The sequence below is a fragment of the Macaca thibetana genome, chromosome 10 (genome assembly GCF_024542745.1).
Source record: "Macaca thibetana thibetana isolate TM-01 chromosome 10, ASM2454274v1, whole genome shotgun sequence".
Lineage (NCBI taxonomy): Eukaryota > Metazoa > Chordata > Mammalia > Primates > Cercopithecidae > Macaca > Macaca thibetana.
The window spans coordinates 65,911,607-65,936,282 of NC_065587.1; the positions used below are offsets into that span (position 1 = coordinate 65,911,607).

The window sequence follows — 24,676 nt, forward strand, 5'->3', positions numbered from 1 at the left end:
ACAGCCAAGGGGAATGACTATGGGACCAGCCAACAAAGCTGGCTTGGAAGCTTGTGAGGGTGGTCTGAGGAGTGAAGGGTGTTCTGGGAGTCGCAGGAGCCCCATTTCTGTGCATAGACAGCCTGCATCGGAGAAGGCTGAAAGCCTTATAGACTGGTGAGCTCCCCATCTCTGGCGGCATCTAAGTCTTTGTTAGGGCCTTTATGGACACTGCTATGCCTGAGCAAATAAGATGAAGGATCAGGCTACACTGAGAGATGAGTTGGGCATAAGGCAGACCTCCTGTCACGGCCATGAGCCCATCTGTTCTCATGATAGAACCTAGCAGTGCTGAAAAGGAGAAAGCTGCAGACCCAGCAAGTCAGTCTAGACTCCAACCCTGGTTCAGTCCCTATGAGCTGATTCCCTAAGCACGCCACTCAGTCTTTGAGTCTCGGTTTCCTCACAGGGTAAAATGTGGGAACAGAATACTCTGCATAGTACAGGGCTCTTGTTAAGGTTATGTGAAGTTAGAGAGTGTGTTCTGGGTCTTGGTGCTCAATGAGAGTTCATTAAGTAAATGAGCAGCAAGTACACAACCCATATCCCACAGACTCAGAGTTTGGTCTACCCTCCCATTCAACATAAGCTCCTTGTCAAATGGCCTCCCGCCCTCAGCCTGAATAGTTCTAGTAATAGGTGGGGAGCTCACTCCCTTATGAGACAGCTTTTGCTTCGTGTTTGAGCAGCAACGGCTTTTAGAAAATCCTCATGTGAAGGTGACACCCACCTCCTGGGTGTGGCCTCCACAAGCCACCCCAGCCCTGCTCTGAAGCTCTGCAGGCCATGTGTGCTCTCTTATGTCCAAATCTCCCCTTCTCCAACTCATGTGGAAACCGGAGGCCAGAATGCACCCTGCACTTAGGGGAGGTCTGCCCTAGGCCTCAGTGGGACTTCTGATGGTGTCTGAGATAGGCAAGTGCCCCCTGCTCATTCTTCCCTCTTTCCCCCAGGACCGTTAGAACCCCTGGGAAGGAGAGAAGAGGAAGTTCACAGTGGGGGCAACCAGCTCAGGCTGCCCGTTGCCCTGTTGGTCTCCTGAGAGTAGGAGCGCAGTCAAGTCCCAGTCGTGCTCCTGGCCAGGCCCTCACCAGCTCTTCCTCGCTGTGTGTCAGCAGCCCCTCCTCATCGCCGTCACCTCGGGTCCGTGCTTCTCCCTGGGGCAGGCCTGCCTCAGAAGTCGTGTTCTCTTGGGGGGCTGGTGGCCGGCTGCCGCTACCGCCACCACCGCCGCCACCGCCGCCGCCACCACTGCCGCCACCGCCACCACCACCGCCGCTGGCACCACCTCCATCACCCTTCTTCTTGCCATCTTGAGGGGAAGGGGTGGAGGAGGGGAGAATAAAACTCAGCCTGGGGCAGCTGTCTAGGGCAGCACCTTAGCAGAAGCTGGCCTCAGCATGGTGAGTGCAGGTGGCTCGGGATCTGCAGGGCCACCCTAGCTCCTCTCTCCCATGTATTATTTCCCCATGCTCTGCCCTGTGCCCTGGTGGTGGAGGTGGGTGAGAATCCTCAGAGGCTGACCTGGATTGGCCTTTTGCTCCGCAGCGATCTGCTCCAAGCGGCTCAGCAGGGCATCGATATTGGACTTGATCTGTGTCAGCTCCGTCTTGATGGCCTGCAGCTCACTGCTCTTTACTGGGAGTGGAGGGGGGACAGGGCTGTCATCTATGGGGCTGGAGGCTTGACAGTAGCACAAAACCTCAGCCCTGTTCTTTCAACCAGGAAAGCAGTTATTATTATTTTTTTCCCTACTCAGGGAAAAGGCCTCCTCCTTAGACTACCTGGCATCCATCCCTACAATGACAGTGAACACTTCTGAACCTGGCTTTCTTTTCTCCCGATATCTCAACTCTGAAAGGGACCCAGGAAAGACAGGAGCACAGGTGTGTATGTGTGGTGTGCTCTTCTGTGCGCACCTGAGTAAGAACATGTCTTCTGCAATCTGAATTCCTGCGTGCTTAGTTAAGCAGTATGTGTGTACCAGAGTGAATGTGGAGTAGTGGGCCTGTGTAGACCCGTCCTTATCCTTCCTAGAGGAAAGATGGCATCATTTCTTCACTGGGCACCATATCCAGCACTGGACCCTCTGTACCCTACCCAACCCACCCCCTCCTCCTAAAACAGCTGTCTCCTCACAGAAATGCATGAAAATACGTGATTGTGTCAGAGCAGCAGAATTGTGGAAGATTTTTTCTTTTATCTATTTTCCAGTATAAAAAAATGTCATTCTATTATTTTGCTAATGATAAAAAAAGATGATACAGTTACTCACACTTGATCTTGGCTGAGCTGGTGGTGACAGCTGTGGAGCGGGCAAAGAGCTTGACAGGTATGTTAGTTTTGACACGCCGGACCAAAGGGACTGTGACCCGGGGTCGCTTCACAGGGACTGCCCTGGGCACTGGCACCGGCGACAGACGGCCCCGGTAGTCGAAGAGCCTGTGAGGGCAGATGGGCCAGAGGCTGCAGCATGGCTTGTGGCCACCAGGCAGGTATTGCAGCTCCAGCTCCAAATGTGTGTGGCTGGTGAGGGGCTGGGAGGCCTGCACTAAACACAACTCTGCAGGCTCCCAGCTAGCCCTGGAGTGAAGAGGAAGGGCTTTCCGGACCCTGATGGCTGTTGGGATCCTAACGACCTCACTACAACCTCTCCAACCATCCAGGCCAAGTAAGGGCAGGCAAGGCAGCAGGTGGTAGTGGTTATACCCCATTCAAAAGAGGAGACATCCCTGGGTCCCCTGACAACCAGGCCTGCTCTATTACATGACCTGACTTCTGCTTGGTCAACTGCCACCCCAACCTCCGCTCCAAGTCTGCAACTCTCAAAGCAGCACAAATCCCCAGCTAGGAATAGAGAGGTATGGGAGTGGGGGTCAACTGAGCCTGCCTAAGCCTCAGTTTCCCCATATGCCAAATGAGGACGGCTACCCAAATTCAGTGTCCACCCAAGGGTACAGCATGAAAGAATTCGGTTAAAAACACACTTTAGAATGTGTTAATAGATGAAAGGTCAGGGTACTGAGACCCTCAGCTCACGAGCCCATGACCTCAGAGGCGTAAGACTGAAGTCTAAGCGCTTTCCTTACTTGACCTCCTTAATCACCACACCCTTCATGCTCCATTCCAGAGACAAAGGCCAGGGGCCTGGGACAGTATCAAGGTCAGGCAGCTCAATCAGACCCCCCAAGGCTCCCAGGCTGTGCATTGCTCCCAACCAAAGTCATCTCCCAGCCCTCTCCCGGAAGGCTTCCTTTCCAGCTGACCAGGCAGAAACTGAGTAGGCTGAGAAGCAGTCTTTCCCACATCTGCTGCTACCACCTTTTTCAGGGAATTGCGGCCGTAGGGGGTATACTCCATATCATTTTTCCTGACAACAGCCAGGAAATCTGTCACCACTGGGCCAAAGCCCCATTCCTTGGGGCTCCTTTGTTCAGGGAGCCCCTCCCTGGAGGTGGTGATGGCTGCAGATGGAGAGTCTCTGGGAATGGATCCAATCCCAGACCCTGCATTTCTGCCCCCAAGGGGAGGGGACGGCTCTGGCCTTGGTCAGAATCACTGAACCACAGAATCCCAGAGCTGGAGGAGCCTGGAGAGATCACTTGGTGCAAGCCCATTTCACAAACTGGGAAGGGAATTTGCCCAAGGTCACACAATCCATTCAGTGGCAGAGCTGAGATTAGCACCTAAATCTTCCGACTCCCAGGATATTTCCCACTACACCACACAGTCTCCTGAAACCATTCACAGGGGGTCGGGGGTGAGGGTCGGGGTGGACGACTGATGCTCAGAGAGGCACTGTTCTTCTTGGGCTGCCTGGGGTGGGCTAAGATGGACAGAGGGAGAGAAGCAGGTAGGAGGAGAGATTTGAGTTAGTCTCTACCATGATTTCTACTCACGAATGTGGCTAGTGCTGTTGTAGTGGGAGCCCACAGCCTCCGGGCTGGAGTCTGGGTAGGGCTTGGGAGTAGAGGGTAGGCCACAGCCCATCAGGGACTAATCAGACTTCCAAACGGCTGCTGGCCTCTTGTCTCTAAATATAAACCCAAGAGGCTTAGACTGAGCTCTGGGGTTCCTACCAGCTGCTTGGGTACCTCACAGAGGGAAAGGCTCAAACTCTCTGCAACCAGCGCTGTACCCTGTTGTATATTCCAACTGGCCACATTTATACAGCTCTTGGCTGTACAGTCTCCTTGAGTCTCACCCAAGGACAAAAAGGAAAAAGGGTAGTTAGCGAGGTAGACAGTGTGCTATGGCAGTAGGAGCTCTGGCCTGAGTATCTGCAGAACAGGACCCCAGTCTCAGCTCTGCCACTGACTGGTGGAGCAACCCTAGGCAAACCTCTGGGCTTTGGTTCTCATTTGGAGAACTGAGTGGGCTGCACCAACAATCTCTCAGGACCCTTCCAGCTTGGCTGTTTCACGCCTGGGCACGCCCCTCCCCTGCTCACCTGTCGTAGAAGTCGTCCCGGTAGTAATCATAGTCAAAGATGTAGCCACTGGGGAAACAAAGGGGAGAGGGCTGGAGCTTAGGGACGGCCACTCAGCCCACTTTCCACAGGCCCTCATCTCCAAACACCTCCCCAAGTTCTAGACTCAGCACACTGTCACACCAGCATTTACTCCCTCTGTGGAAAGAGAGAGCCATCCCACCCAGACAGACAGACAGACAGCCCCACCTGTATATGGCAGATGCTGCTCTCTTTAGCCCCTTGGGTCTGTCAGGCTTAGGCTCTCCAGCCATGTTGATGTCTGTGTGGAGGGAGAAGGCAGAGTTGGAATGCTAGCATGACAGTAGTGTGCCCACACCCATCACCCTCATGCACACACACAGCAATTCATGTGCTTACATGGTATACACATGGATTCTGCTCACTGATGGCGCCAACAAAGGTCTTCACACATCTAGTCTTCAAACATTAGATTCATATCCAGATATCACATGGATATGCCTGTTTACATGTCCGTACACTTTCAGATCCATCCATACACGCTCATGAACATGTCCTCCCCCATCCCCCCCACCCACACACGTCGAGTATTCCTATATGCATAACACTTCAAGTACATGGGAACACATACATAGAGCCACCCTCACACACATTCACATATCCAGGTAAGAAAGTCACACACAGGTAATGTGTACCCTCAAGTACACTCAGTATAGACAACTACCCACATGCAAATGAGCCAATGCACATTCACATGGATGTTCTACCAAACACCTTCATGCCTAGAATAATGCTTACTACATGCAAAGGTCTCAATAAATACCTGGTAAATATATGCATATCTGCTAACACATTCAAATACATTCTCTCTCACACACACACTACACCTATACATACAAAGGTATGCGTCCACATATCTCCACATGTTCAGTCAATCCATACACTTCTTGTTCAGGAAAAAAACACATATAGATACCCTTTTCAAACATACACATATACACAGGAGTAAATGCACAAACATGAACACTGTACATACTTCGAGACCACTAGCATAGTCATATCACATGGACGTGACACCAAAGCCAAGCGTATTCGCATTGTCCTTGCGCTCCCAGACCCTCCTGCTCGCTCTCAGAAAGGGTTCTAACCTAAGGGATCTGTACCCGGTGTAACAGGCTGTTCTAGGCCATTCTGGTCTCTTTCTCTGGAGAATCTGCATTTTAACTGGAACTGTAAAGCGTGTCACTAACAAGCTCTGAGAAAGCAGAGATAGGTCAGAAGTGTTTTCCAGAGGCTTCTAAAATTCTTCCCTATAGGGATTAATTTCATAACTACTTAACCATACCTTATAAATTTATAAAATCTCAGAGGAGTGGTAGTGGTGAGAGAAACAGAGAAGGGGGTTGAGAACTGGAGAGTGATAGCAGCTACTCTAGAGAATACTAGGAGAATATAGTGGAGAGAGGCTTACCCAGGGTCTGCCCGGCCAGCACCCGCCCATTCTCTCCCAGCACAGCTGCCCGGGCATGGCGCTCGTTGGAGTACTGAACAAAGGCATAGCCCTTGTGCACAGAACAGCCGGCCACACGGCCATACTTAGAGAAGATGGTCTCCACATCTGACTTCTTCACCAGAGCTGTGTTGAGGTTTCCAATGAACACTCGAGAGTTGATAGACTTGGGGTCATTCTTGTTGGTTACGTTGCTTGCCTGCATCTTCAAGGACATGGTGCCTACCTGAAGAGAGAGAGCCTCTGTGAAGTTGGGTCCCTGGGCTGGGCTCAAGGACTGCCCACAGCCCATATCCTGGATAAATGAATTGCCTCTTACCTTCCTTAACCCTTATAGCATCCAGCTTACCTGTTTCTGCATCTTGTTTTCTTGTCATGTTACCAAGAGTTGCCACATACTGGCTGCTGACCTCATGCCAGGTGCTTTACATATATCCCCTCATTTGGTACTCACATGATATGCAGAACCACAACATTTTACAAGGGAGAAATCTCACATTCAGAGAGGCCACGATGCTAGTGAATGGCAGGGCTGGGATCTGACCCCCTCATCTGCTTGACTCTAATTCTTCTAAGTCTACTTCTTTAATGCTCATCTCAAATGTTATTCAAGATCTAAATTTGAAGAACTTCAATGTAGAACCATGGTCACATGGTATTTGCAAGTGATGTTTACTCTAGACCACCACATGATAAAAACTGCAGGGTCCGGGCGTGGTGGCTCACACCTGTAATCCCAGCACTCTGGAGGCCCAGACAGGTGCATCACCTGACAGGTGCATCAGGAGTTTGAAACCAGCCTGGCAAACATGGTGAAACCCTGTCTCTACTAAAAACACAAAAAATTAGCCAGGCGTGGTGGCGGGCACCTATAATCCCAGCCACTTGGGAGGCTGAGGCAGGAAAATCGCTTGAACCCGGGAGGCAGAGGTTGCAGTGAGCTGAGATTGTGCCACTGCACTCCAGCCTGGGTGACAGAGCGAGACTCTGTCTCAAAAAGTAAAACAAAGAAAAGAAAACAAAACTGCTTAGTCTGATCCAGACACAGAACTGTCTGGATTGCTACCAGCCATTTTGAAAAGCCTGATATGGTTTGAATTTGTGTCCGTGCCCAAATCTCATGTCTAATTGTAATCCCCAGTGTTGGAGGTGGGGCCTGGTGGGAGGTGACTGGATCATGGTGACTGAAATCATGGATTTCCCCCTCGGTGCTCCTCTCGTGATAGTGAGTGAGTGCTTGTAAGATCTGGTTATTTAGAAGAGTGTAGTACCTCCCACTGTCTCTTTTCCTCCTGCCCTGGCCATATGAAGACGTGTCCACTTCCCCTTCTCCTTCCACTACAATTGTAAATTTCCTGAGGCCTCCTGAGAAGCAGAGGCCTGTACAGCCTGCAGAACTGTGAGCCAATTAAACTTTTCATTATAAATTACCCAATCTCAGGTATTTCTTTATAACAGTGCAAGAATGGACTAATACAAAGCCTCGCCAAGTACTCACTGTGGGCTAAGGGTGGCATACAATACTGAATAATCCCAAGATCCCACAAGTGAATGTCGTGATTACTCATATTTTACCAGAAATTAATTGACAAGTTCATTAACTTACTAGTAAGGAGCATTCAAACTCAGGTCAGTCCGTCCCTAAAGTCTATTTCTTTCAACTTTATCATTTTGCTTCCCAGAGCTAAAGCCCATTCAGATACCACAGAAAGTCAGCACATTCACCTGAGAATTACTTTTAATAAATTTATTTTTTAGTTACCCATATTAATACTAACTCATTCAAATATTTTTCTGTTTGGCTTAGACATAACACTGCACCTACCCTTTGCTCTCTATATTCTGGTCAGGTCTTTTACCCCAAAGGGCTGTACAAATTTTTCCCTCACAGTTTATGGCTAGGCATAGGCACCATGGGGAAAGGGAAAAGGAGAGAAGCTCAGTTTCAGTAGGAAAAGCCTAAGTTAAGCCTTGGCATTCGCGGTTCCCGGCCCAGTCTTCTGCTCATGGGTGTAGGTTGATGCCGCTCCCTTTTGGAACCCTCCTATCTCAATAACCTAACCTTAGGACCATTTCAGGTGATAGAAGACTCCAAAGAGCATATATAAAAACTTTCATCAGTCTGCCAGCCTACTTACCTAATATGTTGGGGGATTTTCTTTTCAGTGAACTGGAAAAAATAAATCTGTATCTCTTATCCCACTAGGGGATAAGAGACTTTTCTCCTAAATCCTCCCTGCCTGGAAGCTGGCATGTTCTGACCAGCAGGTGGTACTGTTTACAAGGAAATCATAGGCTGGACCTGAGCCCAACTTGGGAAGAAACTGCTCCTGGGGTTAGGCTTACCTAATGGATATACTGGAGTCAGGAGTGCATTATCTCAGATAAAGAAAAGGGGCTGAGAGGGTCCCATCACTGCTACTGATGAAGGGGCTGGTTCCAGCTTTGGAACTGACTTGGAAAGAGACAAACTCTGGTTAGTTTACCTGTGGTTCTACTCATCTACACTTATTAGGCAGTGAGGGACACAAAGAATAACACACTGTGCATAGCATACGAGGCAGGAAATGTTCAATGCTTGTTGTTCCCATGGGCTTGCCATTCCTCACAGTTCTCGCTGACAATCCCTCTCCTACATGGATGCCAAGCCATTCAAGGGTTAATTCTTTGTCTATCCATGGGTATACAAGAAGTTAATAGGGCCCCTGTATGGGCATCAGATGATTCTCTCCTAGGTAGTTCAGCTCAAAGGGCTACAGTTTTGGCCCAGGGAGAAGCCACCTGCTTTGCCTAGAGGGAGTCAACCAAGCCTGGGGTGTGGATGGAGACAGAGTGACCTCTACTGGGAGCCACAAGCATCACTGAGCAGGAAGCATTTGCTGAACAGCTGTTCATGGTATTGTGACAAGATCAGTACTCACCTCCCTGACTGGCGAGCCAAGTTTTTAAGGTTTGGCTCTGCCAGTCTTTTCTCTCATTCCCTGGGGTTTGGAATGATGAACATAAAAGGACTTTGCAAACCCTAAAGTCCTTCAGAAGATCTTGTAATTACACTGGCTTACACCTCTTTATTCCAATACTGCCATCTGCAAGCCCCATTCTAGATGAGGGTAAAGGTCAGAGTGGAACTCATTCTGTATAATGCCAAGGAGGGGCAGCCAGAAGCCATGGCATATGAACATCAGTTTTCTGATCTGTAGAGGAGAGACTTAGGAAGTGTATGTATGTGGTTGCAAGTGCTGCTCTGGGTGAGAAGTCTGCAGTTAAAAGGAGAAATGCTCACCTATGGCATGCTCCAGGCACCCAACCTCTGAGCTCCTTGTCTCAACAGCCCCCTATCCACTTTCATGCCCTGCACACTCCTCTGGAAGCAGGATGCGCAGGATGTGCTACTGTTGTGTGGACTCCCTCAGCCCAAAGAGACAGGTATCTATGGGGGTGTGGAAAGGCTTGAGTGACCACACACATGTTGATGAGGCTCCTCTAAATGAGGAATAGAATTGGGAAAGGGAATGAAAAGGAGGTGGGGCCAGACTAGGTCTCCCTGAACTGCCAGGTTCAGGTACAGAATCCTAACGAGTCCAAGAATTCTAAATTTAGACATGGTATTCCAAGTTGTTAGGGACATCACAATTTATTAGCTTCACTTAGAACCTTCAAATGTTTAAACATATGGTACATGGGTCTCTATTTGTACTCTTATTACTCTGCCCTGCAAATGTTACAGGGCAGGCCTGACAAAACTTGAGGCACAGTAAGTGTTCAATCAATATTAGGGAGGGAGTGGACATATGTCCCAGGAGGTGGTGAGAAGGTCTAGCTGTGGACTGCCTTAAGTGGTTAGGACCACCGGGGCAGAGGTCCCAGATACCTTTTTCTAATCTTTGACCCAAATACCCACCTCCACAGACCAACTCAATCCCTCCCACCCAATTCTTGCTATGCTTTTCAAGGCTTCCCCCTAGCTTAGAGTGGCAGCTCTAGAAAATATCGACATCCATTCAGCAGGAGCTACTTGACTTGGTAAGCTATTTCCTGCCCTGGGCCAAGCTCTGCCTCTCAGATTAGCTGTGTAATTGAGAGCAAGGTGTCTGCAGCCCCCAGAGGTCCTAGGTTTAGCAATGAGCTGAAGAGAGGTGGGTAGAAGGACTGTTCTTGGTGGTTGGAGGAAGGGAGAGAAGCAAATTTGTTCCTAGAGACTTCTGCAATGTCAGATGAGCAGAGACCTGTGTGCACATGGAGCTTATAAATGCTCTCACTCGGAGGAACGAAGTTTTACCCACAGTAAAAACTTGGCCAGGACGCCACGGCTAGTGAGTAGCAGAGCCAAGACTAACCCATGGGTCCTCTGACGCTAAGTCTAGGGTCCTTACATTCCATTTTTCATTCTGGGCTGGTGAGAGACAGGCCCCAAGACAGTGAGGAGCTGGGAGAGACCACAGTGTCTCAAAACAAAACAAAAAAAAAACACCATGCTTGAGAAAACTGGGGACTGGCTCCCCAATAAGTGCCTTCACCTATACCTGCAGGAGAAACAATTGCTGCGTAAAAGCTGGGCCTTTTAAGTTAATTAAAATCCACTAGGGACACAGGCTTTGAAATGCAATTTACAGCTCAAAGGGACGGGCCTGCTCCTCCAGGCTAGTAAGAGCAGAAGAAACATGGCAAAAACAAATTCATTTTTTTCCAGTTGAAATATTTCAGCTGGAAATTGTTTTTGAACACAGGAGAGCCAAGCCTGAACATGGAGAAAAGTGACAGGGGTTTGCAAAGGTAGAAAAGTCCTAAAAGTTACCACTGAACTTTGGGTAAATGAGATATCCAAAGAGCCGTCACAGTAAAAACAGCCACTGGCTTGGCACAGTGGCTCACGCCCGTAATCCCAGCACTTTGGGAGGCCAAGGCGGGTGGATCACTTGAGGTCAGGAGCTCAGGACCAGCCTATCTAACATGGCGAAACCCCGTCTCTACTTAAAAGAAAGAAAGAAAAAAAAAAAAAAAAAAAAAAGCCAGGCATGGTGGTGTACGTCTGTAATCCCAGCTACTTGGGAGGCTGAGGCAGGAGAACTGTTTGATCACGCCACTGCACTACAGCCTAGGCGACAGAGCGAGACTTCCCGTAAAAAAAAAAAAAAAAAAAAAAAAAAAAAAAAAAAGCCACTAATTACTGAATGCTGCATGGTATTACAGTATTTAATCCTCACAACAGCCCTGTGAGGAGCTGTTTGACATAGGGAAACTGAGACAGGTTCAGAGAAGCAAGGTAATTGGTTAACAGAGCAAAGCCGGAACTGGAATCAGAACCTCAGAAATAGGTATCTGCAGGTATCTTGCACATGGCACAGGGATGCCTTGGGTTCTGACTTCCCCAGCAAGATTATGTTACCTTGTGTCAGCCACTCACGCTCTCCTTGGTCCTTGCCCTTTCCCTTTTCTACTACAATTCCTCATGGTTGCACAGAATTTTAGTGAACAAATCCAGTTTATATCTCTTGTAGTATGAGTGTGCCTCCTCCACCAAATCTGTGTTGAAACCTAATCCCTAACGTGACGGTATTAGGAAGTGGGGCTTTGGGAGTGATTAGGTCCCAAAGGGAAGGGAAAGCCCTCAAGAATGAGTTTAATGCCTTTAAAGAAAAAGAGCCCCAGGCCAGGAAGTGGCTCAAGCCAGTAATCCCAGCACTTTGGAAAGCCAAGGTGGGAGGATCCTTTGAGGCCAGGAGTTGGAGACCAGCCTAGGCTACATCACAAGACCCCATCTCTACAAAATAAATAAGAGGGCCGGGCGCGGTGGCTCAAGCCTGTAATCCCAGCACTTTGGGAGGCCGAGACGGGCGGATCACGAGGTCAGGAGATCGAGACCATCCTGGCTAACACGGGGAAACCCCGTCTCTACTAAAAAATACAAAAAACTAGCCGGGCGCGGTGGCGGGCGCCTGTAGTCCCAGCTACTCGGGAGGCTGAGGCAGGAGAATGGCGTGAACCCGGGAGGCGGAGCTTGCAGTAAGCTGAGATCCGGCCACTGCACTCCAGCCTGGGCGGCAGAGTGAGACTCCGTCTCAAAAAAAATAAATAAATAAAAATAAATAAATAAGAGGCCCAGAGAGCTACTCTGCATCTTCCACTATGTGCGAACACAGTGAAAAGATGGTTGTCCATGAACCTGTAAGAGGGCTCTCACCAGACATCTGTAGCCCAGGCTAGAGTACAATGGTATGATCTTGGTTCACTGCAACCTCTGCCTCCCGGGTTCAAGCAATTCTCTGCCTCAGCCTCCTGAGTAGCTGCGACTACAGTGCCCGCCACTACAGCCAGCTAATTTTTGTATTTTTAGTAGAGATGGCGTTTCACCATGCTAGTCAGGCTGGTCTCGAACTCCTGATCCATCCGCCTTGGCCTCCCAAAGTGCTGGGATTTCAGGCATGAGCCACTGCACCCATCCCGTCCCACTGTATAAATGAAAAAAAAAAAAAAGGATCAGCAAAGATAAGTGACTTACTTAAGGTCAACCAGCTGGTGAGGGGAGTGCAGCTAGGGGTCCTGAATCAAGGCTTCTTACTCGACACTCTCCATTCCACTGTCTCAATGGCTGTCTTAACACTCTTAACTCTGCCATGTCACCCCTCATGTGCTCCTAATAATGCCTATCAGATCAAGTCTAGTCTCAGGCACTCAGAGAACTCTGTAAATCCTCCCCAGCACTGAATCTCTTCCTCTTGAAATGCTCATTTCAAGGGAGGAGCTGCTGCTTTAGGTCTTGATGTCCCCAGCGCTATTTATAGTCTCTGTCTTGGTTCAGTCCTGCTGGGCACCTCTGGCCTTATTCTCCTGCACAGCGATGAGGGGAACAGCAGCCTGTGGCCAGCTCTCTGCCCGTAGATAACCCTGGGGACATCCGGGTGGTTCAGAAGGAAAATAGCTACTAGTGATCGAAGACTATTTCTGGAGAAAGTCAAGCAATTAAGACTCATCAGTGTCCAGGGCCTCCTTGGTCTGGAGGCTTCTGCTTTTACCAGGCGGCCAGGGATGACAGAACATCTATTAATCTCATTAAACTGGCCAAGTCCTGGCTCATTAGCAGTGCCCAAATGATTATTACTGGCCAGACAGGACTAATTTCCCAAGGAATGCTCTTTAGTTCCCGACCACTCTCAAGCGTCAGCTCCCTGCATGTCAAACAGCAAAAGCTCCTGGATGGGTGAAGTATAAGCACTGCAGGTTACAGGTCCAGAAGGCTTGGCCTTGGCTCTACTGTTCTTAGTCATGTGACCTGCAACAAGTCATGTAACTTCTCTAGGCCTTCTCGTCTTTAATCCAAAAACAGAAATAATCTCTTCCCTGATTACCTTTCAGGTCCAAGAATCAACTAGGCTAACTGATGTGAAAGTGCTCTGTTGCATCTGTAATATACTATCAAAGGATACAGATTATGCCAATTTCTATTATTACCCAGTTCCTATCTCCTTCACTCATTTAACAAACATTTCCTGAGTGTCCTCCTCTGTGCTGGCACTGTGGAAACGCTGGGAAACACAGCGCTCACCAGTCTTCTGCTCTACTTGCTTTTCAAGAAGCCCTCTCTCTGGGAACCTGTTTTTTAAAACGGTATCGTAGTAACAAAGGACAAATGCATATGAAATAGCAAAAATAGCTCAGGTTCTAGAGTCAGACAGGACTGAGCTCCAATCCGAGATCTATCACTTAAAACTGTAACTGTGGCCATATCTTTTCACCTTGCTGGGCCTGAGAGTCCTCAACTGCAAAATGGAAATTATACCCACCTCCCAGAATTAGGATAAGAACTGGAGAAAATATGAGTAAAGTGCTGGTATAATGGGTAGGACTAGTAGGTATTAAGAAACTGGATAACCCAAATGCTCTATGAAAACAGATAAACCTAGCCTGGCACTCTAGCTCCTCCACATCCTAGCCCTAAGATGACATGTTCTTTACTATGTCATCTCCCTGTGCACCACACTTTGCCTGACAGTAAGGCAGCTGGGGGTAGGGAGTAGGGAGCCTATGCATGTTCTCCCTTGTCCTAGTATCTGCAACCAAACCTAGAAACTTCATAAAGGTGTCCCCACCCCATTCCTGTCAAACCACTACTGTATGGGGCTGGGAGAGGAGGGAACACTGGCCAGGAGGGGTTCCAGCCTTGCTGAGTCATTCTCACCCCTCAACTGTACTGTGAGGTCCTATACTATTGACGTTGGTATCCGTATCTGATAGGCCCTGAGAGGATACTCCAAAGCAGAAATAGAAGGCAGGCCTCAGTTATCTCCCCATAGCATGGTCTGGGTATATAATCCCACCCTCCTGCATCCTGAACACTAACTCTACTCTTGTCTGGGGCCTTAGGCTGAGGCTTACCATCTGTAACAAGCTCCCCTTCCTAGTTCCAGGAACCGGACAAGTTAAGGAGGGATGGGTAGGTAACTTATGCCTATAATCCCTGATACTGGGTTAGAATTAAGGACCTACAAATGATTGTCAGCCTCTTTATTTTTTGCCATAGAAGTCATCCAAACACCTACTTGTCCGTCTGATCATAATTATAAATATCCAAATATGGATATTTATTTATGGGCTAACTATGGACTGGGTATTATCAAATAACTAACAAATCAATCATTTATTTATTTATTCAGCAGCTGGGTCTGCGACCTCAAGCAACTCCCTGTCCAGCAGGGGACATCTATCATGGCCACAAGGTACACATGCCCTGAGATGGTCTACTGTCCAAGCAAAGTAGTCTGGGAGATCAGAGAAGGGGTAGGAGCAGCATGGAAGGCTCTACCAAAAGGGAGAGTGTTTAAGAGGAATTCCCATTGAGTAGTGACAGCAGGAGAGGCCTGGCAGGAGGAAGGAACAATATACAAAAGGTATCCCTTTCTCCTCTTTGATCCCCTTATTCTCCTCTTCCTCCTGTACATAGAGCTGGAAATAGAAGTTTGAAATACAAGAATGTCTTCACTGTTGTCTCCTGCTTCCCTGGAGAGATGCATACTTATTCTTGCCTTGAGGGAGAACAAAAAGGGAACACACAATTTAATATGTAGAACTTTGTACCAGGCACTGAGCTGAAAGCTTTACAGGCATAATCGCTTGTAATCCTGATCACAATCTATTGAGATATGTCGTATCATCTGCACTCTACAGATACAACTGAGACTCAGAAACAACTTAATTTGTCTACAGTCACATTAAGTTGCATGCTTTGGATGGAAAGACCCAAAGGCTTGTCTGATTCTAAAGCCTGTGTTATTCCCATTCCATTAGATTGCTCCCACTGAGCCCCCATCCACAGGAAGAATGGTCCTGGCTTTGCTGACATGCCATATAACCTAGGTTTTAAACCATGTGACCACAAAAGGTACTCCAGGCCCAAACATGATGATGATGATAATGATCATCAATACTTGTGGAGTACTTACATGCCAGGAACTGCACTAAGGCTTTTGCTATGCGATAGTGATGATATATGTTGTGACCATTTCACATATGAGGAAACTAAGGCTTGGTGTTTGGTCTCACTCAAGCCAGGAAATGGCAGAGGTAGGATGAATATGTGCGAGACCAGAGCTGATCTCATAATCTTGGCCCAGAACGGCTTCAAAACTGGGCATGCCCTGTATCTGCCTTGTCAGTTTCTTCCTCTACCTCCTAACACCGATCCTTGGAGCATAAACTCACAGGACGTAGCTGAAGGCATACTCTCAAGTCCAAGAGCCAATCAGCACTTGCTGTGAGCTTTGGGGATGGCCCCCGCCCCCTTCCTATGCCTTAAGGGTTGGCTCCTCACAGTGATAATGTGGCAAGATTAGTCACTGCTTGCTGTTGGTTGATTATAGCTATTCTTTTCTGTAAATGAAGTTTAAAAGTCATCAAAGGGTTTGTCAGCTGTGACTTATGAGCCTCTTTCCCACAGGGAAGTCAGGCAGTGACAAATGCCCCTCTTGTTTTGCCATCCATTACAAGTTGGAAGGTGCCATGTTCCAATTACTGGAAATCCCGATGGAGCTCAAGGAAAACCCTGCTCCAAGCTATGGCCATTACTCAGGCCTGGCAGGGCTGCCGTAGGCGCAGGCCCAACTGGGTAGGAATGGAATAAGAGTGTTCTTCTGATTTTGTGAGCAGGCCCCTTCTACCCCTTAACTTAATATCCCTGGTAGTTTATCCTAGACACATTTCACAGACAATAAAAACATGGGTACCATGTGGGCTGTCTGAAAGTACAGCAGGATCAAGACTGCTTACGACAGGCAGACATAAGGAAATAAGGTCATGCTGTCCTATGAACTAGGCAGGAAACATGATGTTGAGGAAGCGTGGGGAAGGCAGAGGATGAAGTATGTAGGATGTTCAGAGAAAGTAGTGAGTAAAAGGAACCTTACAGATCCTCTAGAGTAACCAATGGCCTCAGTACTGAATACTCATTATATGCCAGGCCTATCCAGCTAGATGCTGTGGAACCAGAGATGAATAAAGTCCCTGGTTCCTAGGATATGCCACCTGATCTAGGGAACAAAAAAACCTAGGTCATGTGGCATACCCTTGAGGGTAAATAAGAAAAATTAAGGCTCAGAGAAAGGGACTTGCCCAAGGTAACAAAGTAAGTTAGGGTCAGTGATAAAAAAAAAGAAAGGAGATCTCTACCACTAGTGATACAGAGAAAGTACAGTGACAAGGGAGCCCACATGGGGAACAGGCTCCTTACACAGAACATGCCACGTAACTCCCATTCAAATCCTACCTACTTGCTTACTTACCACACCTTTGATCTCTGGCAAATCCTATAACCTATCCAAAGTTTCAGAAAATTTACTACAGAATTGTGGAGAAGATTAAATAATACACGTACAGTGCACAGCAGTAGGCAAATATTAAGTACTCAAAACATTATTTACCATCAAATAATCCCCAAAGCAGCACTTCGAGGCAAGTATTATTAATCTCATTTTATAATCAAAAGACTGAGGTTATTTTTCATATTGTCACACTAACTAAATAAGTCAGTACTTCTCAAAACTATTTGTGGTGAAGCAGTTTTTTCTTTTGTTTTGCTTTTTAAACTTCACTTTGAGTAACATAGCTCTAAGCCACTCTTGCCCAACTGTGAACTTCTATGAAACCAAAGCAAAGAAAGCATGAAGTTTACTTCATTTCTTTCCAAGTCCTTGAGCCTGTTTTTAGATATCAGTGTCAGACTAATTTACAAAAACTATCCAATTTTTTTCCTTTTCTTGTCTCTCTCTCTTGAGAGAAGGGGATAGGGAGACTAAGGACCTGCCACCTAGAACTTTGAGTGGTGATTTATCTTGGTCTCTGCTCTACATCATGCTACATCCTGCAAGGGAAGACGATCTAGGCTTAATGGAGGACTGGAACTACTCTCCTGGAGCCTGAGTATGTATTTCTGAAGAGTCTGGTATTCCAGACCCTCTCTCCATACTTTGAAGAACACGAGGAAACTAGCCAGGAGAGTGAAAGGAATAAAAGGTTTTCTCATTTTCTGTCTTGTATCATGGCAGTTTACAAACCAGTCTTCTCTCGCCATCTAGGGAGTTGAGAGGGATGGAAACCAGATTCATTCCTGAATGCTACTGTACTTACCTAAGACTATGACAGGGGAAATTGAGTAGGTCTTCACCAGTGTTCAAAGGCACAATAGTGCACCTTCAATCTTCCACATGTGCGGTCAAATTTTCATCAGTGTACAAAACTGCTTTTTGCTTTGAGCTTATGTAGTGTTATCTTTCAGCATAACTCAGAGCTGAGTGGGTCATACGACACAGTGTAGAAAGAAGTAAAGCTTGCTGTGTGTAGGAGTTAAATACATGGCTTGCCATCAAGCAGGAGCCAAAGCCTGAATCTTTACTCCTGTGTGAGAGGACATGGAATGTCATCAGGAGAGAACTGAAACCAAACACCTTCATTCTGTTACTGAACTGGCTACGACATGACCTTCGGGAAGTGTCTGTCTCACCTGTAAGATGCAGACAGCAATACATATCTCTAGGGTTGTTAGAGGATAAAATAATTCATGTAAACATTCAGAATAGTGTCCAGCACAACAGAAAGCATGCAAATATATTAGCTCCTGCTGCTACAGGTTGAGTATTCCTTATCCAAATGCTTGGGACAAGAAGTGTTTCAGATTATGGATTCTGGAATATCTGCAGATACTTAACTAGCTGAGTGAGCATCCCTAATCTGAAATGCTCCAATGAGCATTTCCTTTGAATGTGATGTTGGCACTCAGAAAGTTTCCGATTTTGGAGAACTTTGGATTTTCAACTTAGGGATGCTCAATCTCAATTATTATTGTTGTTGTTGGAACCTGCAAGAACTTTTCCATGTTAGTATAAAAAGAAGGTGGTCAGTTCTAATGGAACATTAACCTAGAGCTGAACTGTGATCAAGGAAAAAAAATACTATGACTGTGGATGCAATAAAGTCTCTTCAAGTGTATCACCAAAACTCTAGTATTTGGAAACGTGCCTTGAACATAAAAGGAAAGACAGGAGTAGGTACTTATTAAGTGCTGAATGAATGAATAAATAAATGAGCACCTGGAACACTGCAGCTGCCAGAGCTCATAAGGAATACAACTTGAGAAATTAGGTAGGAAGAGGACCGTAAGCAAAGGTTCCCACCAAGGCCTCCTTGTGCTTTGAGGACCCTATAGAGCAGATTAGGCTCCCCTGCTGGGCAACAGGGCCCCAGGGACTGATACTGCAAGAAGCCCCCAGTTGCTCACTATTCTGTGTCTCTGATGGAACTTCTACATTCTGTGGCTGCTGTATTCTGAGTCAGGGTGCAGAAGGCTGTGCTGTGGTAGCGCATCTTGTTCTCATTTCCCAACCTGTATGAGAGGAAGGCTTAACTCCTCCCACAACAAGCACAGCTCTAAGTTAAAATAGTAATGGGGGCTTATTAGCTTTGGATTTCTCCTTGCCTGTGGAGCGCTGGGACCTGAATCCCGTCTCTACTAGCTGTATGACCCTGAAAAGGCACTTGACTTCTCTGAGGTTCACAGTTCCCCACCTGTAAAATGGGGATAAAAATCCCTGTAACACAGGTTGTTGTGAGGGTCAAAGGAGATAACATGTTCTGTTCCCTGAGATGTGCTACATAAGCATGGACAGGAATATTCCCAGGATGGATAGCTGCTGCACGTCTTCCTAGACAGAGGCACCCAGGCAGGAAGCCAATAGGCTGGAAGCAAGGGCTGGATGGTGCAAAACTCAACACTCCAGCCAAGTACTGTGTCCCTCAGGTATCAGGGCAGTTGATTAAAATCCTTTCATGCGGAATCAGTATTTTCCTCATTACAACAATCCTTCTTGAACACACTAAGTGGCACCCCTCATGGCCCCAAAGGCTTGACCCTACAAGACAGCATATGCATCGACATATATTTTAAATTTCCCACATTCAGGCAGGGGAAGAAAGGAAGGGGTGACCTCTCTCCAGGGTGCTGATCCAAACATAACTTAGGGCTTTAAGTATCATCTCCCACAGTGCCACATGTTTGGTCTAAAGGGGACCACTGAGAATGATGCCACAGTCGCAGCCACTCTGCCTTTGTCTCCCTGGTAACAACACTAACTCCACAAACATTACTAAGCATCTGCCTCCTGTGTGATCAATCAAGTGTGCCCCTGCCGCCTCCTGTTTAAAATCCTTCAGGGGCTTCCCACCATAAAGAACCAAGTTCAAATCCTTTAATGTAGCTTACAAGCCTCTTCATGAGTTAAGGCTACTGAATCTATACACAACAATCCTCTGAGTAGTCATGTGTCATTCACTTTATAAATGAGTAAACTCTAGTGGGTTTAAATTCAGGATCAGTCACTTACTAGCTGTGTGATCTTGGACATCTCATTAAACTCCTTGAACCAATGTTCTCTACTAGGCAAACCCTAGTGCAGAGAGTAAACCCTAGCACAGAGACCTTGCCCAAGGTCAGAGAGTGAACACGTCAATATGAAATAGGTTCTTCCGAAGGGATAAGTATCATACTTCAAAGGATAGACTCAAGTTCAAAATCAACTTTTCTTGGATTAGTCACTGAGAGGTAAGTATGGGGATAGGGTATTGTATGGTCAGGTGAACCCTTCCTTCCAGAGAGCAGCTTAGACATTGTCCCTTGTTTGAAGCTGCCATCCTGACCCCTCTCTCACTCCCACAGCAGCAGCAGCATCAATAAACTTGGTGCAATGAACAAAATGTTCATTAGCATGTAATACGGTATACATATGCATGCTTACGTCCAAGAGGCCCTGCTACCATAAGCTAAGCAACAAACAAAAGCCAACCAATGAACCACTGCAACTTCACAAAAAACAGCCCTCAAAACGACAGGTATGACACACCCAATGCCTACTGAACTTCTAATCAGTTCAACTGATCATGATAGAAGCAGCTTTGGTATCTATGGTCTTTCCCCCTTGTCATTGTCTTAGAAAGAATTAACCCTTCCTGGCCCCCTTCCCCTCAAAAAGGAGGCGCTACGCTAAACAAGCTTCTACACTACAACTGGTTAAAAGAAAAAAAAAAGTTTCTCCAAAACTATGATAGGTGTCTCAGCTGCAGGAGAAAGGGCATGGCTTTGGACAGACAGAACAGGGTTTTAATTCAGGATCAGCCACTTACTATCTGTGTGACCTTGGACATCTCATTAAACTCCTTGAGCCAATGTTCTCTATTAGGCATATATGTTTCCCCCACATACTGAGTTATTCACCACGCCCTGCATATCTGGCCTCAGTATTTTTAGAATGTAGCCCCCTTCTCTTCATTCTTATTAACATTCTTTAAATAATCCTCTACTGTCACCAGAGTAATATATTACCCTATCACTTCTTTGTTTAAAACCGAAATTAAGATCAGAGGCTGGGACTACAGACGCCGCCACCACGTCCAGCTAATTTTTTGTATTTTCAGTAGAGACGGGGTTTCACCATGTTAGCCAGGATGGTCTCCATCTCCTGACCTCGTGATCCGCCCACCTTGGCCTCCCAAAGTGCTGGGATTACAGGCGTGAGCCACTACACCTGGGTGGTTTATTATTTCAAAATTCTTAACCAATAATTTGGGTAAGAATTTGTGCTATTATATTTAGTAAGTTTATTATTTGAAATTACCATATGAAATCATCTGTTAAACGCCCAACCCTTTATGGGACATAACTGTTAGCATGTTAGTGTATTTCCTTCCAGTGTTTTTCTTGCACATTATGTTTGGATTACATGGTTAGATCCCTCATTCAACTCTGTAGCCTAATTTTTTCAATTAGCATTATAATACATTTATTATATATATTATAACATATTTGTCCTTACTGCCGCACAGTTTTCAGTAAGCATCATTTTTTGCACTACTGCTTTAAAAGCTTGTAGTTTTCCCTGAGTAGATTTATCATAGTTTAGACTGGTGGTCTTTTAGGCTTTTTCCAATTTCTCACTATTAAAAACAACAGCATCTGAGGGAAAGCTTATTGTATAAACTAGACTATTTCCTTAGGACAGACTCCCAGAAGTGGAATTACTGGTCCAATATATGAACATTTTATTGGCTCTGGCAAGACACTGCTTAACTGCTTTCCAAAAGAGTTATACCAATTTACACTGTTATCTCCAATGAATGTCACTTTCATGGCAACCTCGCAGCATCATGTGTCGCCATATTGGGCAGGTGGTGGGTACGGAGAGTAGAGTTAAATTAGTAGGGAAAATCAAATCCTCATTATTGTTTTTATGTACATGTGAAGATATATAGTCTACTATGTTTACTAGTTTTTGAGTCTACAAAGTTTTGAGTGCCATGAAGTTACTGTGGGTTCCTAGGTAGAGGAGTAACATGCTAAAAAGATTTACTCATTTATCAAAAAATCATTTATTGTCCACCTATTACTGCCAGACACTGTATAAAAGTACAGAGGCTAATAAAGTACAATCTTCCCCCAGAAGAATTTATAGTCCAGTCAGTGGTGGAGACCTCAAGAAAACCAGAACCTATGTTTCATCTTGATGAGGTCTATGACAGGAGCAACTAGGAACTTGGAGGCATGTCAATTACCTAAGGGACAGAAAGAAAGGGAGAAGACTCAGACAAGAAGAGTCATCAATAAGTTCCAATCTTGTCCTGAAGGATGAGTTGAAGTTAACCCCCACACAGGAAGAGAGTACAATTAAGAGGAAACAGCATAAGGAAAGTTACAGAAGTTTGACAGAGATCCCACATTTAGTGAATAATATGATGTACTCTGGTTTGCCCAGGGTCCAGGATGTAAGAAGAAATGATGCCGATGATACTAGAGCGCCTAGCTGAGATCAGATCAGAAAGGGCTTTGTGGACACTAAGAGACGGCCATCACCCATTCTGATGTCGTATGCAGCCCAGTGCTCAATAAGGAGGCACTCGTAAGTCCCTATAGCTTTTGAGCATCTGAACCACCAATCCAACCCCTGAGCAAAGCATCCCATCTTGTGCCAAACCCTTTTTGTCTCATGTGTTAGTCTTTTCTCCTCAAGCAGCACAGAGATTTTGGGGCACACTGCTAGGCATGTGGTGGAAGCACTGATGGTGTCCATGGATCCATTAATTGGAGGTAATATATGCAATAAGACATACACTCCACAAAGCCCTAGCTGCCCTGGCAATAGCCCCTGCCAATCTCAGCACTCAGTCACTGCCTCTCCTGACAGATGTCTTGCCTCAGAAAGCTACCTCCCCCGTTCTTGCTCATTCTGCCAAATAAAAAAATGTGCCTGGGAACAAGAAGCTATAAAGTATGTGATAACTATGGAGCACATCGGGTGGCCAGGAGGGAGGCTGGGTGGACATAAATCCTTCCCCACAGTATAGTTCCCAAGCCAAGGACACCCTTAGCCCTACCCGCAGTTTTGGAACACTCCTACCCATAAAAATAAAATAGGTTTTTCCAATTGAGCATGTTAAAAGTCTCTTTCGAGTAGCTGCTGACCTTCTCTAAGATATTACTACTTTCTACATTAATAACAGTGACTTTAATGATGTCAAAGATATTAACAGGATTATTATTTTAACAATCAATATAATGGTAAGGCATTCTTGCCCTGCTAGTTGTGAATGAGCTGTGGGCAGTGGGGTCTGATGTGCTGGCTAAGATCCATCTGAGGAGACTGTATTAAAATAATCTGTTTCGGTGTCATCTCTCCTCCCAGACTGACTGTGAATTCCTGGACAGCAGGGACCACAATCTATTTCATCTTGGCATCCCCACTGCCATCAGGACAGGCTCTAGCCCAGAGTGGATGCTTAGGGAGTATCTGCTGAATTGAACTCCAACAGAGCCACATACCACAGTCCCCTCCTTCCTTATCTATGCTGTTTAAGATACAAAGCGGCAGGCTGCACAGATGCTAAAGCCAGGAAAAGTTGGAGAGAGACAGGAAGGGGATATCTTTGCAACAGCCCAATCCACCCCAGCATTTAGGAAAGAATGTTTTGAAATATAAATGATCATTACATTAATTGCTTATTACATGGAAGATACATTGCTAAGTATTTAAATTCTCAAACAACTCTTTGAGGTAAGAATTACATCAACGTCATAATAGCTCTTTTTGGGGCCGTTTTAGGAAAATGACTCTGGAATCAGACTACCTGGGGTTCAAATCCCAGCTCTGCTATATGTTGGCTGTATGATGCTGGGTAAATGATTTAACCTCTCTGTGCCTGGTTTTCTCATTTGTAAAATGGGAATAATATTACAGTACTTTCTCCATAAGGCTGTTGTGAGAATTCAATGAGATAACGTTAAGACAATGCAAGTTAAATGCTCAAGAATTTTCTACATGAAAATGGTATTACTATTGCCCCCATTTAACAGATAGCTCAAAATATCATACTCTAAACATGAGTAAGATTAAGAGAGAGAGACAGCTTCACCAATAAAGTACGACTGGAACCAATTTCTTTCTCTTTTTCCTTGAGACAGTCTCACTCTGTCACCCAGGCTGGAGTACGACCTCGGCTCACTGCAACCTCCACCTCCCAGGTTCAAGCGATTCTTGTGCCTCAGCCCCCCAAGTAGCTGGGACTACAGGAATGCGCCACCACGCCTGGCTAATTTTTGTATTTTTAGTAGAGACAAGGTTTCACCACGTTAGTCAGGCTGGTCTCGAATTCCTGACCTCAAGTGATCCACCTGCCTTGGCCTCCCGAAGTGCTGGGATTACAGGCGTAAGCCACCATGCCCGGCCTGGAACCAATTTCTGATCTGGTGGTGTGGCTGGGGCCATGAGTGTTCTGAGTACAAACCCACGGATGTGATGTCCCTATAGAACACTCTTTGGGAAAGCTTTTGTTTCCCACCCTGTAGGCAGATCCAGCCACTCCCTCCTCTGGACCCAGATACTCTCTGCTGACCTCTACTGCAACATCTGCTGCACTTTTGTATTTACACATCTGTCTCCCTCCATTAAATTCTGAACTCCTTGAAGGCAGAGACTGTTTTATTAATCTTTGCAATCCCAGCCTCCAGCATTACCCTGGCAACCAGTGAAATTTCTGCTAGTGAACAGGTGAAAGAATCCTAGGTGGGCGTTTTTCAGTAAATGGTTTCCCAAGGTATGTGACACAACAACTCCTTAACAGTGAACCTTGTAGCTGATGTTTGTGAAATG

At 46.3% G+C, this 24,676-nt stretch overlaps 2 protein-coding genes across 8 annotated transcripts in view; both read right to left on the reverse strand.

Moving 5' to 3' along the window:
- Positions 1-24,676, reverse strand: part of RALY (RALY heterogeneous nuclear ribonucleoprotein) — a 414,018-nt gene that overhangs the window by 1,881 nt on the left and 387,461 nt on the right. For 4 of the 6 annotated variants that reach the window (XM_050807263.1, XM_050807258.1, XM_050807259.1 and 1 more), the window contains exons 3-8: positions 5,961-6,225; positions 4,718-4,790; positions 4,490-4,537; positions 2,315-2,481; positions 1,564-1,677; positions 1,131-1,351 (exon numbers count right to left, since the gene is read on the reverse strand). In XM_050807263.1, the coding sequence (XP_050663220.1) occupies positions 1,131-1,351; positions 1,564-1,677; positions 2,315-2,481; positions 4,490-4,537; positions 4,718-4,790; positions 5,961-6,216 (879 nt within the window). In that variant the 5' untranslated portion in view covers positions 6,217-6,225. The remainder of the gene's footprint in view (positions 1-1,130; positions 1,352-1,563; positions 1,678-2,314; positions 2,482-4,489; positions 4,538-4,717; positions 4,791-5,960; positions 6,226-24,676) is intronic. The other 2 variants (XM_050807261.1, XM_050807262.1) reach the window with 1 other exon arrangement.
- The window catches only part of CHMP4B (charged multivesicular body protein 4B), a 264,810-nt gene that overhangs the window by 1,297 nt on the left and 238,837 nt on the right, over positions 1-24,676 (reverse strand). Inside the window, exon 5 of one of the 2 annotated variants that reach the window (XM_050807301.1) lies at positions 23,234-23,262. The exons of the other annotated variant lie outside the window; for it this stretch is intronic. Within the exon in view, the coding sequence (XP_050663258.1) occupies positions 23,249-23,262 (14 nt within the window). The 3' untranslated portion in view covers positions 23,234-23,248. Of the gene's footprint in view, positions 1-23,233; positions 23,263-24,676 lie in introns of those variants that run through there. 2 annotated transcript variants of the gene reach the window in all.